This window comes from Mus caroli, unplaced genomic scaffold, assembly GCF_978045245.1.
Source record: "Mus caroli unplaced genomic scaffold, Mus_caroli_1 scaffold_1, whole genome shotgun sequence".
NCBI lineage: Eukaryota > Metazoa > Chordata > Mammalia > Rodentia > Muridae > Mus > Mus caroli.
Window position 1 is genome coordinate 104,214,176 of NW_028227256.1, and position 10,780 is coordinate 104,224,955.

Here is a 10,780-nt window from a genome sequence, read left to right on the forward strand (position 1 = left end):
TATCTATCTATCTATCTATCTATCTATCTATCTATCTATCTATCTATCCATCCATCTATTATATTACCATATATCTAACATATATATTTATTTTTCTGTCATATCGTTATCTATCTCTAAAGGTTCCATCAAAAATATACTTGAACTCCTAAATTCTTAGTAAAATTACAGTTTAGAAAGTCTATTTACCAAAAGTATCATTCTTAAATACTACACACAAACTACCTGTAAAAGAATTCCACAAAACAGTCCTATTTATGAATAGTTAATAAATGGAAATTTAGGAATAAGTGCAATCCTTGATCTCTGTGTTAGTCAGTGTTCTATTGCTGTGAAAAAAACGCCATATCCAAGGCAACTATAATCAGAGGAAACACCTATTGGGGGCTTGCTTAGAGTGTCAGAGGTTTTAGTTTCAGAGTTTTAAACCTATTATCATCATGGCAGGAACCATGGCAATATGCAGGTAGACATGAAGCTGGAGAAGAAACTGAGAGTTGTACATCTAGATCTGAAGGCAGCAGGAAGAAATAAAGCCACTGTGCCTGCCTGAAACCTCAAAGACCATACTCAGTAACCCACTTACTCCAATAAGACCACACCTACTCCAACAAGGCCATACCTCCTAATCCCTCCCAAGTAGTGATGCTCCCTGTGAATAAAAATTCAAGCATATAAACCTCTGAGGGCCATTTATATTCAAACCACGTTCCCTCACTGATTGTGGTAGTCTTGTAGCTATATCATAATGCACATATGTATTTTATCCAAGTTTAAAAGTTCTACAATCTATTATAACATCAATACTGTTCAAAATCTAAAGTTCAAACTCTCTTCTGAGACTAAAGGCAATCTCTGAACTCTTACCCTCTGAAATAATCAAAATAAAAAAGCAGATCACATACTTCTAACTTGCAATAGAGCAAAATATACATTAGCATTACAAAAGGAAGGAAAGAGAGCATAAGAAAATATGGGACCAAAATAAAAGACTTAAACCTAGCTTGGCAAACTCCAAATTCTATACCTCCATGTCTGATATCAATGTGCTCTTCAGATCTCCAACTCCATTCAGCTTTGTTGACTGTAACACATTTGGGCTTGTTCCACATACTGATAGCAGGTCTCCTTTCCATCTATTCCATGTCGCTGGTCTTTCATGACGGAAGCCTGGCTTCAGCTTTTTCTTTTTCTTTTTTTTTTTTTTTTAAACCAAAGAAGAAAGATTCTTGTATTCTTAACTATTAAGACCAGAATCATACTGCTAACGCTGCCAACTTCTTCTGTGGCTTGGTGGGGCTGGGCCTTAGCCTCTATGTTCAGTTTCATTTGTCTCAGCTCTGTTGTGAATGGTTTTCTTCACTGCTTAAACTTTTCTTCATTTGCTTTGCTTAAGTTAGAAGCTTAGCTGCATGGGGTCTGGCTCTAGGTCACCACTTCCTTTATTCCATTTAGCTTCAGGCTCTTCTTTAAACCTTTTATCTCAAACACTGGCCATACCTCCAATATACTTCGTGTGCCCTTTTTCACCTCAAATTGTACATTTTGTATTTTCCCTTGTTTGGTGTGCTCCTTTTCATTATATACTTGCATAAGAGTGGCCGTTAATAACCAAGCATCCTAGTAGATACTAGACTGTCTTGAGATTTTCTCAATATTCTCTGCCAGTGCTATTAATTTATAACTCTTCAAATTAGCTTCAGGAATTTTTTTTTTTTTTGGCTAAGGGCAGAAAGCAGGAACATTCTTCACCAAAATATCACAAGGATGGTCTCTAGGCCACTTACTAATTTCTTCTCCTGTGAAACCTCTTGAGCCAGGCTGTCATACTATACATTGCTCTAAGCACCAGTCTTCCAACCCTCTACTAATATGGCCCACCTTAAAGCATTCAACTGATTTCCTAATTGCAAGGCCCAAAGTCCACATTTGGCCAATAGGCAGCATTGTCCTGACTATCAGGGCAATAGCCCATACCTGGTCTCAACTTCTGTCTTAATCAATGTTTTATTGCTTTGAACAGACACAGTGACCAAGGCAACTATAACCAAAAAACAAAACAAAACAAAACAAAAAAAAACAAAACAAAACAAAACAAAACAAAACAAAAAACAAAATTCATTGGGGGCTTGCTTATAGTTTCAGAGATTTAGTCCATTGTTATTAAAATGGGAAGTATAAAGCCATGCAAGTAGACATGCTGCTGGAGAAGTAGCAAAGTAACCAAGAATCTATAAAACATCCATCAAAAACTAAATAAACTGAAAGTAAAAGAAGTCTACAATCTTTTTTTGATAATAGAAAATGTGGGAATCCTGTTGTCTGTGGAAAGATCTGATAGAAGAGCTGGGAAAGACAAGATTAAATAGTTGGGTTTCATTCTAGTGAGTGCTTCAGCAAGCATTCTTCAGAGACTAGAAATATCAGGGTGCAGAGAGATTTATTGCAAGGACTTGACTCATTGACTGTGGAGGCAGAGAGGTTCCAGCAAAACAATTAGGAAAACCTGGAGGCCCTGGGTAAAAAGTTACCAGTGCCCAGACTAAAGCAAATCCCATGTTTCAGTTCCAGTCTAAAAGTCAAATGGTCATTGTCCCAATCTCTGCAAGCTACAGGATTTTCCTCTTACTCTGATGCTGTTGGCATTTGTATTTGTTGGACATTGACTGAATGAGACCCTCATATACTGTAGACATGTTCTAGTCTCAGTCTGATGCTTCAGATTTGTCAAATTGATACATAAAAGCAGCCATCACAGAAAGGATTTGTGATATGAGGTTTCTTCCGGGAAAGAGCTGGGATGCTTTTCTTTCCAAGACAAAGGAAACATGCTGGAATGATTTGTGGCATAGAAGAATATAATTCTATTAGCTCATAGTGATAGATGGAGAGGAGTTAGAGACCTTGTGAAAGGATTTATTTAGACAAATAACTCCTTTTAAAAATATGGTATCTTAGAAAGAGATTGGTATGGCATGTTAATTGAATTTAAAGAAAAATGTGTAAGTGTCAAATGGCTTGTAAGTCTTCCAGGGCTATCTAAAAGTGGCAGACTATAGCAATGCCTATGTAATTTTGCAACCCCTGCCTTTCTTAGGCTTTCTTCTTGCTGACAGCTTACACTGGTGATAATAACTTCTCTAAATGTGGATGGAGTTTTAAAATTAATCTTTCTAATTTGTGTCTATGAGTAGATTGGTAGATGGATAGATGAATGGATTGCTAGATGGAAGTTAATCTGTAAATGAATAGTCTGATCTCATCATCCAGATAGACCAGAGATTGCCAGTCAATTCTCTCCAGATTGCCAGTCAATTCTCACCATTGGTATAGAACATTGTATAGTCTTTACTAGGAAACTACTGGTAAATATAGAGCAATATAACTTATATTAAATATTTTTCTTCCAAATATGAAAATCTTTGTTACAAAATATTTATGCACGTGTTTGCTATATTCCTAGAATGCTGATAAATTGAGTAACATAATAAAATTAAATTTATATACTTTTGAACACTCAGAAAGTAGAAAAAGTCAGTGCATTTTATATTAGGAGTGCAATAGTAAACAAAGCATGCATGGTCTCAACTTCACAGAATTTCATGTCTATGGAGGTTTTGGAATATTTCAAATGCAGATAAAACACATTGTGACCACTGATGTAATTATGTTTGAAAAGATAGGGATGCTCATTATCATGATTTGGCAGTTATATGTTAATTAAATGTATGTATCAAGTTACCACAATGTGCTCTATTCAAGTGTTCAGATACTAATTTTTCTTTGAAATGAAAGTGAAAACATTGTTATAAGCCATTGGAAGGACTAAGGAAGTGTCTCTCATGGAAAGAAGTAGGACACTTGCTGACTATGAGGAGCATTGGAGTGGAAGGAGTGATGCTCAAAGTTTGCAGCAAAGCAGGACACATGGATGAATCACTAGAGGAAGCATAAGGAATCTAGTATAATTAAGGCACCTATGTGGAGGGATAACTAGAAAGGAGGAAATGAGGTGCAAAGCCATTTATGCTATGTACAGAGTTTGCCATCTGATCTTATGTATGATAAGTAGCCTTGAAAGCCTTTAGCTAGAAAGGTAGATAATGAGGACACTGGGGTATTAAGATGAGAAAGACATGTTGAAGCTGAGGTAGTGAACTTTAGCCAGCAGCCCCCAACCCAATCCAGAAAAAGTCAAATTGATATTTAACATGCCTGTATTATAGTGCTGGTCATGTTTTCACTTTTTGGAGGCAGTGGAAATCAAGAATCAACTTCACATTTCTTTGTACTTGGTCAGTGGTATTTATTAATACAAAATCGATATTCTTATTTGCAGAACTACATTGAGTGTGCTGAAAACTTATACAATGCTAAAGTGGAAAGAGTTGACTTCACAAATGATGTACAAGAGACCAGATTTAAAATTAATAAATGGATTGAAAATGAGACACATGGCAAGTGAAATATGTTTGTTTTACACTATTTGTTGGTTATATGTAAATATTAAGATCAGGATAATTGAAACAAAGTTTTATGCAAAAAATATTAAAATATATATAAATATGTATAAGAAGTACTTCCTAATCCAAAATAATGATTGTTGGCTTTTTAGACTATTTGTTTGATTTATTTCAATATTTAAAATAAAACTTTTTATCAAATAACATAGTTAGCAAAGGTAGTACTTTCTGAAAAACTGCAATACTTCATCTGAATTTTAGACAAAGTTCTCCTCGAACACAAAACACAAAAACCTATTAATTTTTTCTGTTGCTAATCAAATGATGCTAAAGCTACTACTACTTATTTCTTATGGTGGGTTCTGATTTGAACTGTACAGTTATTCACGTATGTGAGTTTTGGATCACCTCAGTACTATGAGCCATGTGACTTACACTCCATTTAGCAGCACATATGTTCTCTTGGGAATGAGAAGATAATTTCTCCATTTCCTTTCTTCATTTATCATTATGTCATTACTGTGCATTGGCTTACTCCCTATTACAAATCTCAAATATAATCTGTATATTACTAATGAATCAAAAGAAATGATATAACTTGGTTTTGGAAAACTAAGTGGCATTCTCAGAAGCATTAAATAGCTCAAGGCATTTGACTTCCCTCCCATTTGAAGCTTTCATAGATATGATTTAATCTCTGAGAATAAATGATATAACTAACCAAAGTCTTGCTAATGTGAATTGGGAGGTATCAGCCTTTTTAATGGAATGGAATTAAATTCCACTTGGGGTTGCACAGTTTCAGTGTGGTTTGGCCAGTGCCATGAAGGGGCTTTGGGAACTTCTTCCCAGACAAGAATAATGCTGTCATGGCCTTTTGTTTCTTTAGTGATATTTGCATTTATTTTTTTCTTTTAGTAATATATTTTTATCTCTTACACATGACTGAGTCTAATTTTGTGTTTAAAACTAAGTCATAAGTAGATAATATTGGTTTGTTGATATATGTAAGATGACCAAACACCTCAATCTTGAGACAAATGTTGAACTTATCATTTTCACAGATCAGCAATTGATTGATTATTAATAATAATTTATTTTTTCTGGGAAACACTGAGTTGTTTCAATTTGTCAGATAGTTGTGACTTCTGACAACTTGTCATTTTCTGTGCAATTGCTGTGGCAGTGTCCCATGAAAGCCCACCCACAAGGGTTTCTCTCCAGTTGGCTGATGAGTCCTGCTCTGGCTGTCAGCACTTCATTGTTCTCAAAATGACATTTCTGAAATCTCATGGTTATTTTTGGGTCACCTAAAAGTTTTCTGTAAGCAGTGCTCTGAACAGGGGACCTCCTTGGCTTTCACTTCTCTTTTGTGGTATTTACCACAACCAAAAAGTAGACTTCTATATGTTTAGTATTAAGTTACAGGAAAGTTATCAAATTGCTCCATCTCATTTGGTGTTTGGTTGGCCATATTCTTTCAGTATACTTTTCAGTCACCTTTGGAGTTATGTGAGTTTCTGTTTCTTTCTGTAAATGCAATCCCCCAGACTTTGCTTGAATGCCTTCTCTGAGGCTTGATTTCTTCATAATGGGAAGCTCACGTCTTCATTATGTCATGTCACTGTATGAAGTTGTCTTACAGGTTGAATCTGGGATAGCGAGTCAACATCTCTGTGGCTACCACAGCCACAGTGATGATTACACTTGATTTCTTACTTGAGTGACTGTATCAACTATCTAATGTCCCTGTGTTTCAGTTCCCCTAACAGGAAACCAAAACAATGGCAGCATAGGTTTTGTAAAGAATTCAAGAGAGTTAAACCAAATAATGTCCTTAAAGGGTTTAGAAAGTACCAGGTATTTTTATTACTATAATGTTGCTACTGACATTAGTTATTTGTATAATAATGATACTAAAAAAACATGCTCATTAACAGTCTGTGAGCACATTTAAAAATGTGTTTCACTATAGATGGGCCTTGTTCCATTCAACTTATTTTCAAAAGGAAAAATCAAGAAGGTGTTGGGCGACAGCAGCCTCAGCTCGTCGGCTGTCATGGTGCTGGTGAACGCTGTTTACTTCAAAGGCAAATGGAAATCGGCCTTCACCAAGAGTGATACCCTCAGTTGCCATTTTAGGTCTCCCACGGTATGTACATATATATTAAGGAACCCACCTCCAATTATTCCGTAGTGAGAATTGTGGTCTTTGCATAAATTTTATCTGTATTGCCAAATGTGGTAAGATCCCTCTCTTGCTTTATAGAGGTGACATTATTGTCTTGGACAAGTTTAAATGTGGTTGGACTCACCACACCTTGAAGTTATTATTAAGTCAAATTATATCCAAATTGTATTTTAATCACTCAGTATTTTATGTTAACTGCAGAGAAATACTGTTGCATAGGTTTAAAATTAAGTCTTACTTTTATTTCTTACATATTACAAAAATAGATTGACATCTTCTTTATATATCGTTCCACATCAGGAATTTTAAACATGGAAGTACTGTAACAATCAACAGTGGCTTATCTTTGGTGGCTTGACTTTGGTGACCTACATACTAATCCTGAGGTGAATTCAAAACCTGATTGAGAAAATTCCTGACCTAAGTGACTCTGTGAGGAAACAAGTTAAGCACAGAAACACTTTGAGAATTGTATATGAACAACAAGTTAATACAATAAATCATAGTAGCATACACCTTTGACTTGTCCTCTCTTGCACTTGCAGTATAAAAACTTCCAGAGGCCATGTCAGCGCTTCAGTGGCTGAGATGGACAGGGTTTAAAACTAAATACTTGTTCTGCATTTTTGTCCACCCACTCTCCACCTCACACATTATGTGAGTTGTCTCACTTTCAACAATAAATGTAGACCAGGTAGCATTCTTGTCTCCTAGACGGCCTTGGGATTCTATTGGAGCTTTTAAAAATTATTTTGGCTTTCTTTTAAAAACCCATCATGCTGGCCACATCCCCTTACATGATAGCTTTTACTGCATAGGCTATTCAGTCTTGAATGCCAATTTCACAGTTGGTGCTGTTAATGTACAAGACAGAGAAAAGTGAAGAATAGTAGTACACATGTCACAAAAGTAACACACAAACAAGGCGTTAGTGAAATGCCTTTGTAAGATGTGTGACTCTCCCATTGAGTCCATGGCACTGTGTGGCTGAGCCATCCCAGCCCCGACCAGGGACAAGCACACTCTCATTTCTCTCGATGGGTCTTTTTATTATTTGTTGTTTCCTGTATGTTCTTTTGAAGACCAAAAGAAGAATTTTACTAGAAGTATAGATTCCTTAGGTTCAAAGACACAGAATTTACTGTCCTCTTGTATAGAAATTTTGTTCTAAAAATGGATATTACAGAATTGTTGACAAGTTTGTCTATTTTAATTTCAAAAGGAAAAAGAACTTGTTACACCTGTATGATATTTCTAAATTTATGAAAGGTATCTTCAAGATAAGAATTAGATTGCTTCTTAATAACATTAATAACAGATGTAATCTATCATTTTATTCAAATTTTAATTTTCCTAGGACTTTATTCTTAAATTACATGATTTTATTGCTCTAGTGCGTACTTTGGTTTTGATGTGAGAAGAAACCTACAGAATTATGTATTGTCATGTAGTATAGAATTTATTTATTTTTTAATTAATTTCTATTAATTTATAAAATTAATTAATTTTAATTTTTATTATTACTTACAGAAACATTTCAGCTAATGCACTCAGCACAAAGCAATCTTTCACCTAGTAACTCTGTATTAAGCCACAGAGTCCCCACCATTGCATGCAGTAAGGACCATTCATCATTGATAGATTGTCTCTATCATATAGATGAGGGTCTGGAGGCAAAAAAGTGAGGTACCTTAGCTGAAGTTAACTAGCTGAAATGTTTCAACTAAAGGACTAACTTAATTAAGATGAAGGCATCTTACAACGAACACTTGCAATGTATCAGAAAATGTCCAAAGCCTTCTAACCAAATCCATATTTTTACGTGTACTTGGTCAATGAGTAAGGTAATATGGGCATGTAAACACCTCTTTGTGATCTGACTTCCAGTGTCCTGGAAAAGCAGTTAATATGATGCATCAAGAACGGCGGTTCAATTTGTCTACCGTTCAGCAGCCACCAATGAAGGTTCTTGAGCTCCAATATCATGGTGGCATAAGCATGTACATTATGCTGCCTGAGGATGACCTATGTGAAGTAAGTCACAGTTACCCTACAATGGACTATTGTGTGCACAATACTCTTGGTTATGTTTATTTTCTGTGTGTGTGTGTGTGTGTTTGTGTGTGTTTGTGTGTGTGCGTGCATGCGTGAGTGCGTTCATGTGCACATGTGTGTTACATAGTAAGGGAATTGACACTATAGAAGGCTAGAATCAAGGAGAAAAGGGGAAATTCAGAGTAAGAAGATTACCTACAAACTAGATTATTTATACATAGAAATTTCATATGAACATTGGACTATGTAAGTTCTGATCCTTTATAAAAGGTAAGTTTGATGTATATGAGAAGTATTTTTAAAATTTCAGGGCATTTTAGTTTAAGAGATATCCATGTATAGGATTTCAACTGTGTATGAAAAAAAGCATAGTGAATCTATGCTTCCTGAGAGCGATTATCATACTGGGAGAGAGCTGTCATTCCCAGAAGATGGGATTCTGGGTCTTTACTTCAGGCCACCTAGGTTTATTTATCATTTATTATTTTATCGTTAAATTTTTATTTTATGTGTATGGGTATTTTGCATGATTGCATGTCTGTGCCACATGTGTGGCTGGTGTCCTTGGCATAAGAAGGCATCAGATTCCTTGAAACTAACTATAGATTGTTATAAGCCATGTATGCATGCTGAGAGTCAAATTGTTAAGCCAACTCTCCAGCTTTCCTCTGGTTTATTGTTCAAGCTGTATAAACATTTATTCTTCATGAGTCTTTTATGATAGGACAATGATTAGATGACAACTAAGCTCTCTTTTCCTTTGGTGATCCCTCACTTCCCTGTTCTTCTTGTATGTCTACTGCTACCACATTATAGTATCTTTAAAATACTTCACAGAACCAATATGCCTAATTCTATTTTAAATGATATTTATTTTTATAAATGTTAACTATTTCTTTTAAGTTTAGAGAGTAGAGAGTATAATTATGCCATTTTCCCTACCCTTTCTCCCTCCAAATGGTCCCATATACCCCTCCTTCTTCTGGTTGCCTGCCTATTATTCCACTTTCTCTGTCTTTCCCAGTATGCACAGGGATTGGACATGTCAGTTCGTACACACAAACCATGGCTTGTCATAGCTTCATGAGTGAAACAAGCAACCTGTTTAAAACCTTTACTCATGTTCTCTTTGTGATTTCCTCCAGATCTATTTCATGCACTGCTGTAGAAAAACCCAGAAGGGTGTCACCACAGAACACCAGATGTCATTGTAGTTCTCATTTCACTCTTCCCCTAACAGTATGTTTCCAAACTTTTAAATCTCTATAGATTGAAAGCAAGCTGAGTTTCCAGAATCTAATGGACTGGACCAATAGGAGGAAAATGAAATCTCAGTATGTGAACGTGTTTCTCCCCCAGTTCAAGATAGAGAAGAATTATGAAATGACGCACCACTTGAAATCCCTAGGCTTGCAAGATATCTTTGATGAGTCCAGTGCAGATCTCTCTGGAATTGCCTCTGGAGGTCGTCTCTACGTATCAAAGCTAATGCACAAGTCATTCATAGAGGTCTCAGAGGAGGGCACTGAAGCCACTGCTGCCACAGAAAATAACATTGTTGAAAAGCAGCTTCCTGAGTCCACGGTGTTCAGAGCCGACCGCCCATTTCTGTTTGTCATCAAGAAGAATGACATCATCTTATTTACTGGCAAAGTCTCTTGTCCTTGAAATTCCATTTGGTTTCCTATACAGTAACAGGCATCAAGAAGCATCATAAGTGAATAGAATTGTAATTGGAAATACATGGGTTTGCTTTGATTTGTTTCAGTGCATTGATGGTCAGCAAATGATACTGGTGACTTAACCCTTTTTGATACCTGGTTGATAGTCTAAATGCCTGCTCTCATCATTTCTACTCCCATTTACTTCCCTTTGTCTAATACTATTGACCCATCTGGGGTTTGATCCACTCACAAAGAAAATGCAGGGGCTGCCTGTAGAAACTCTTACATTTAAATTCCTGAGTTTTCAGAGACATTCCTGATTCATGATACAACAATCTAAAAAGTAAGCCCATTTGTTGCTCAGAAATCAGAATGAAAGCTAACTCATTCTTGAGAAACAAGATGAT

The 10,780-nt window shown here is 35.9% G+C and overlaps 1 protein-coding gene across 2 annotated transcripts in view; it reads left to right on the forward strand.

Annotated features, from left to right (window-relative positions):
* Positions 1–10,377, forward strand: part of Serpinb7 (serpin family B member 7) — a 31,195-nt gene extending 20,818 nt beyond the window's left edge. For both annotated transcript variants that reach the window (XM_021174055.2, XM_021174062.1), the window contains 4 exons: positions 4,340–4,457; positions 6,473–6,615; positions 8,542–8,688; positions 9,979–10,377. In XM_021174055.2, the coding sequence (XP_021029714.1) occupies positions 4,340–4,457; positions 6,473–6,615; positions 8,542–8,688; positions 9,979–10,377 (807 nt within the window). The remainder of the gene's footprint in view (positions 1–4,339; positions 4,458–6,472; positions 6,616–8,541; positions 8,689–9,978) is intronic.
* Positions 10,378–10,780: the final 403 nt, after the last annotated feature.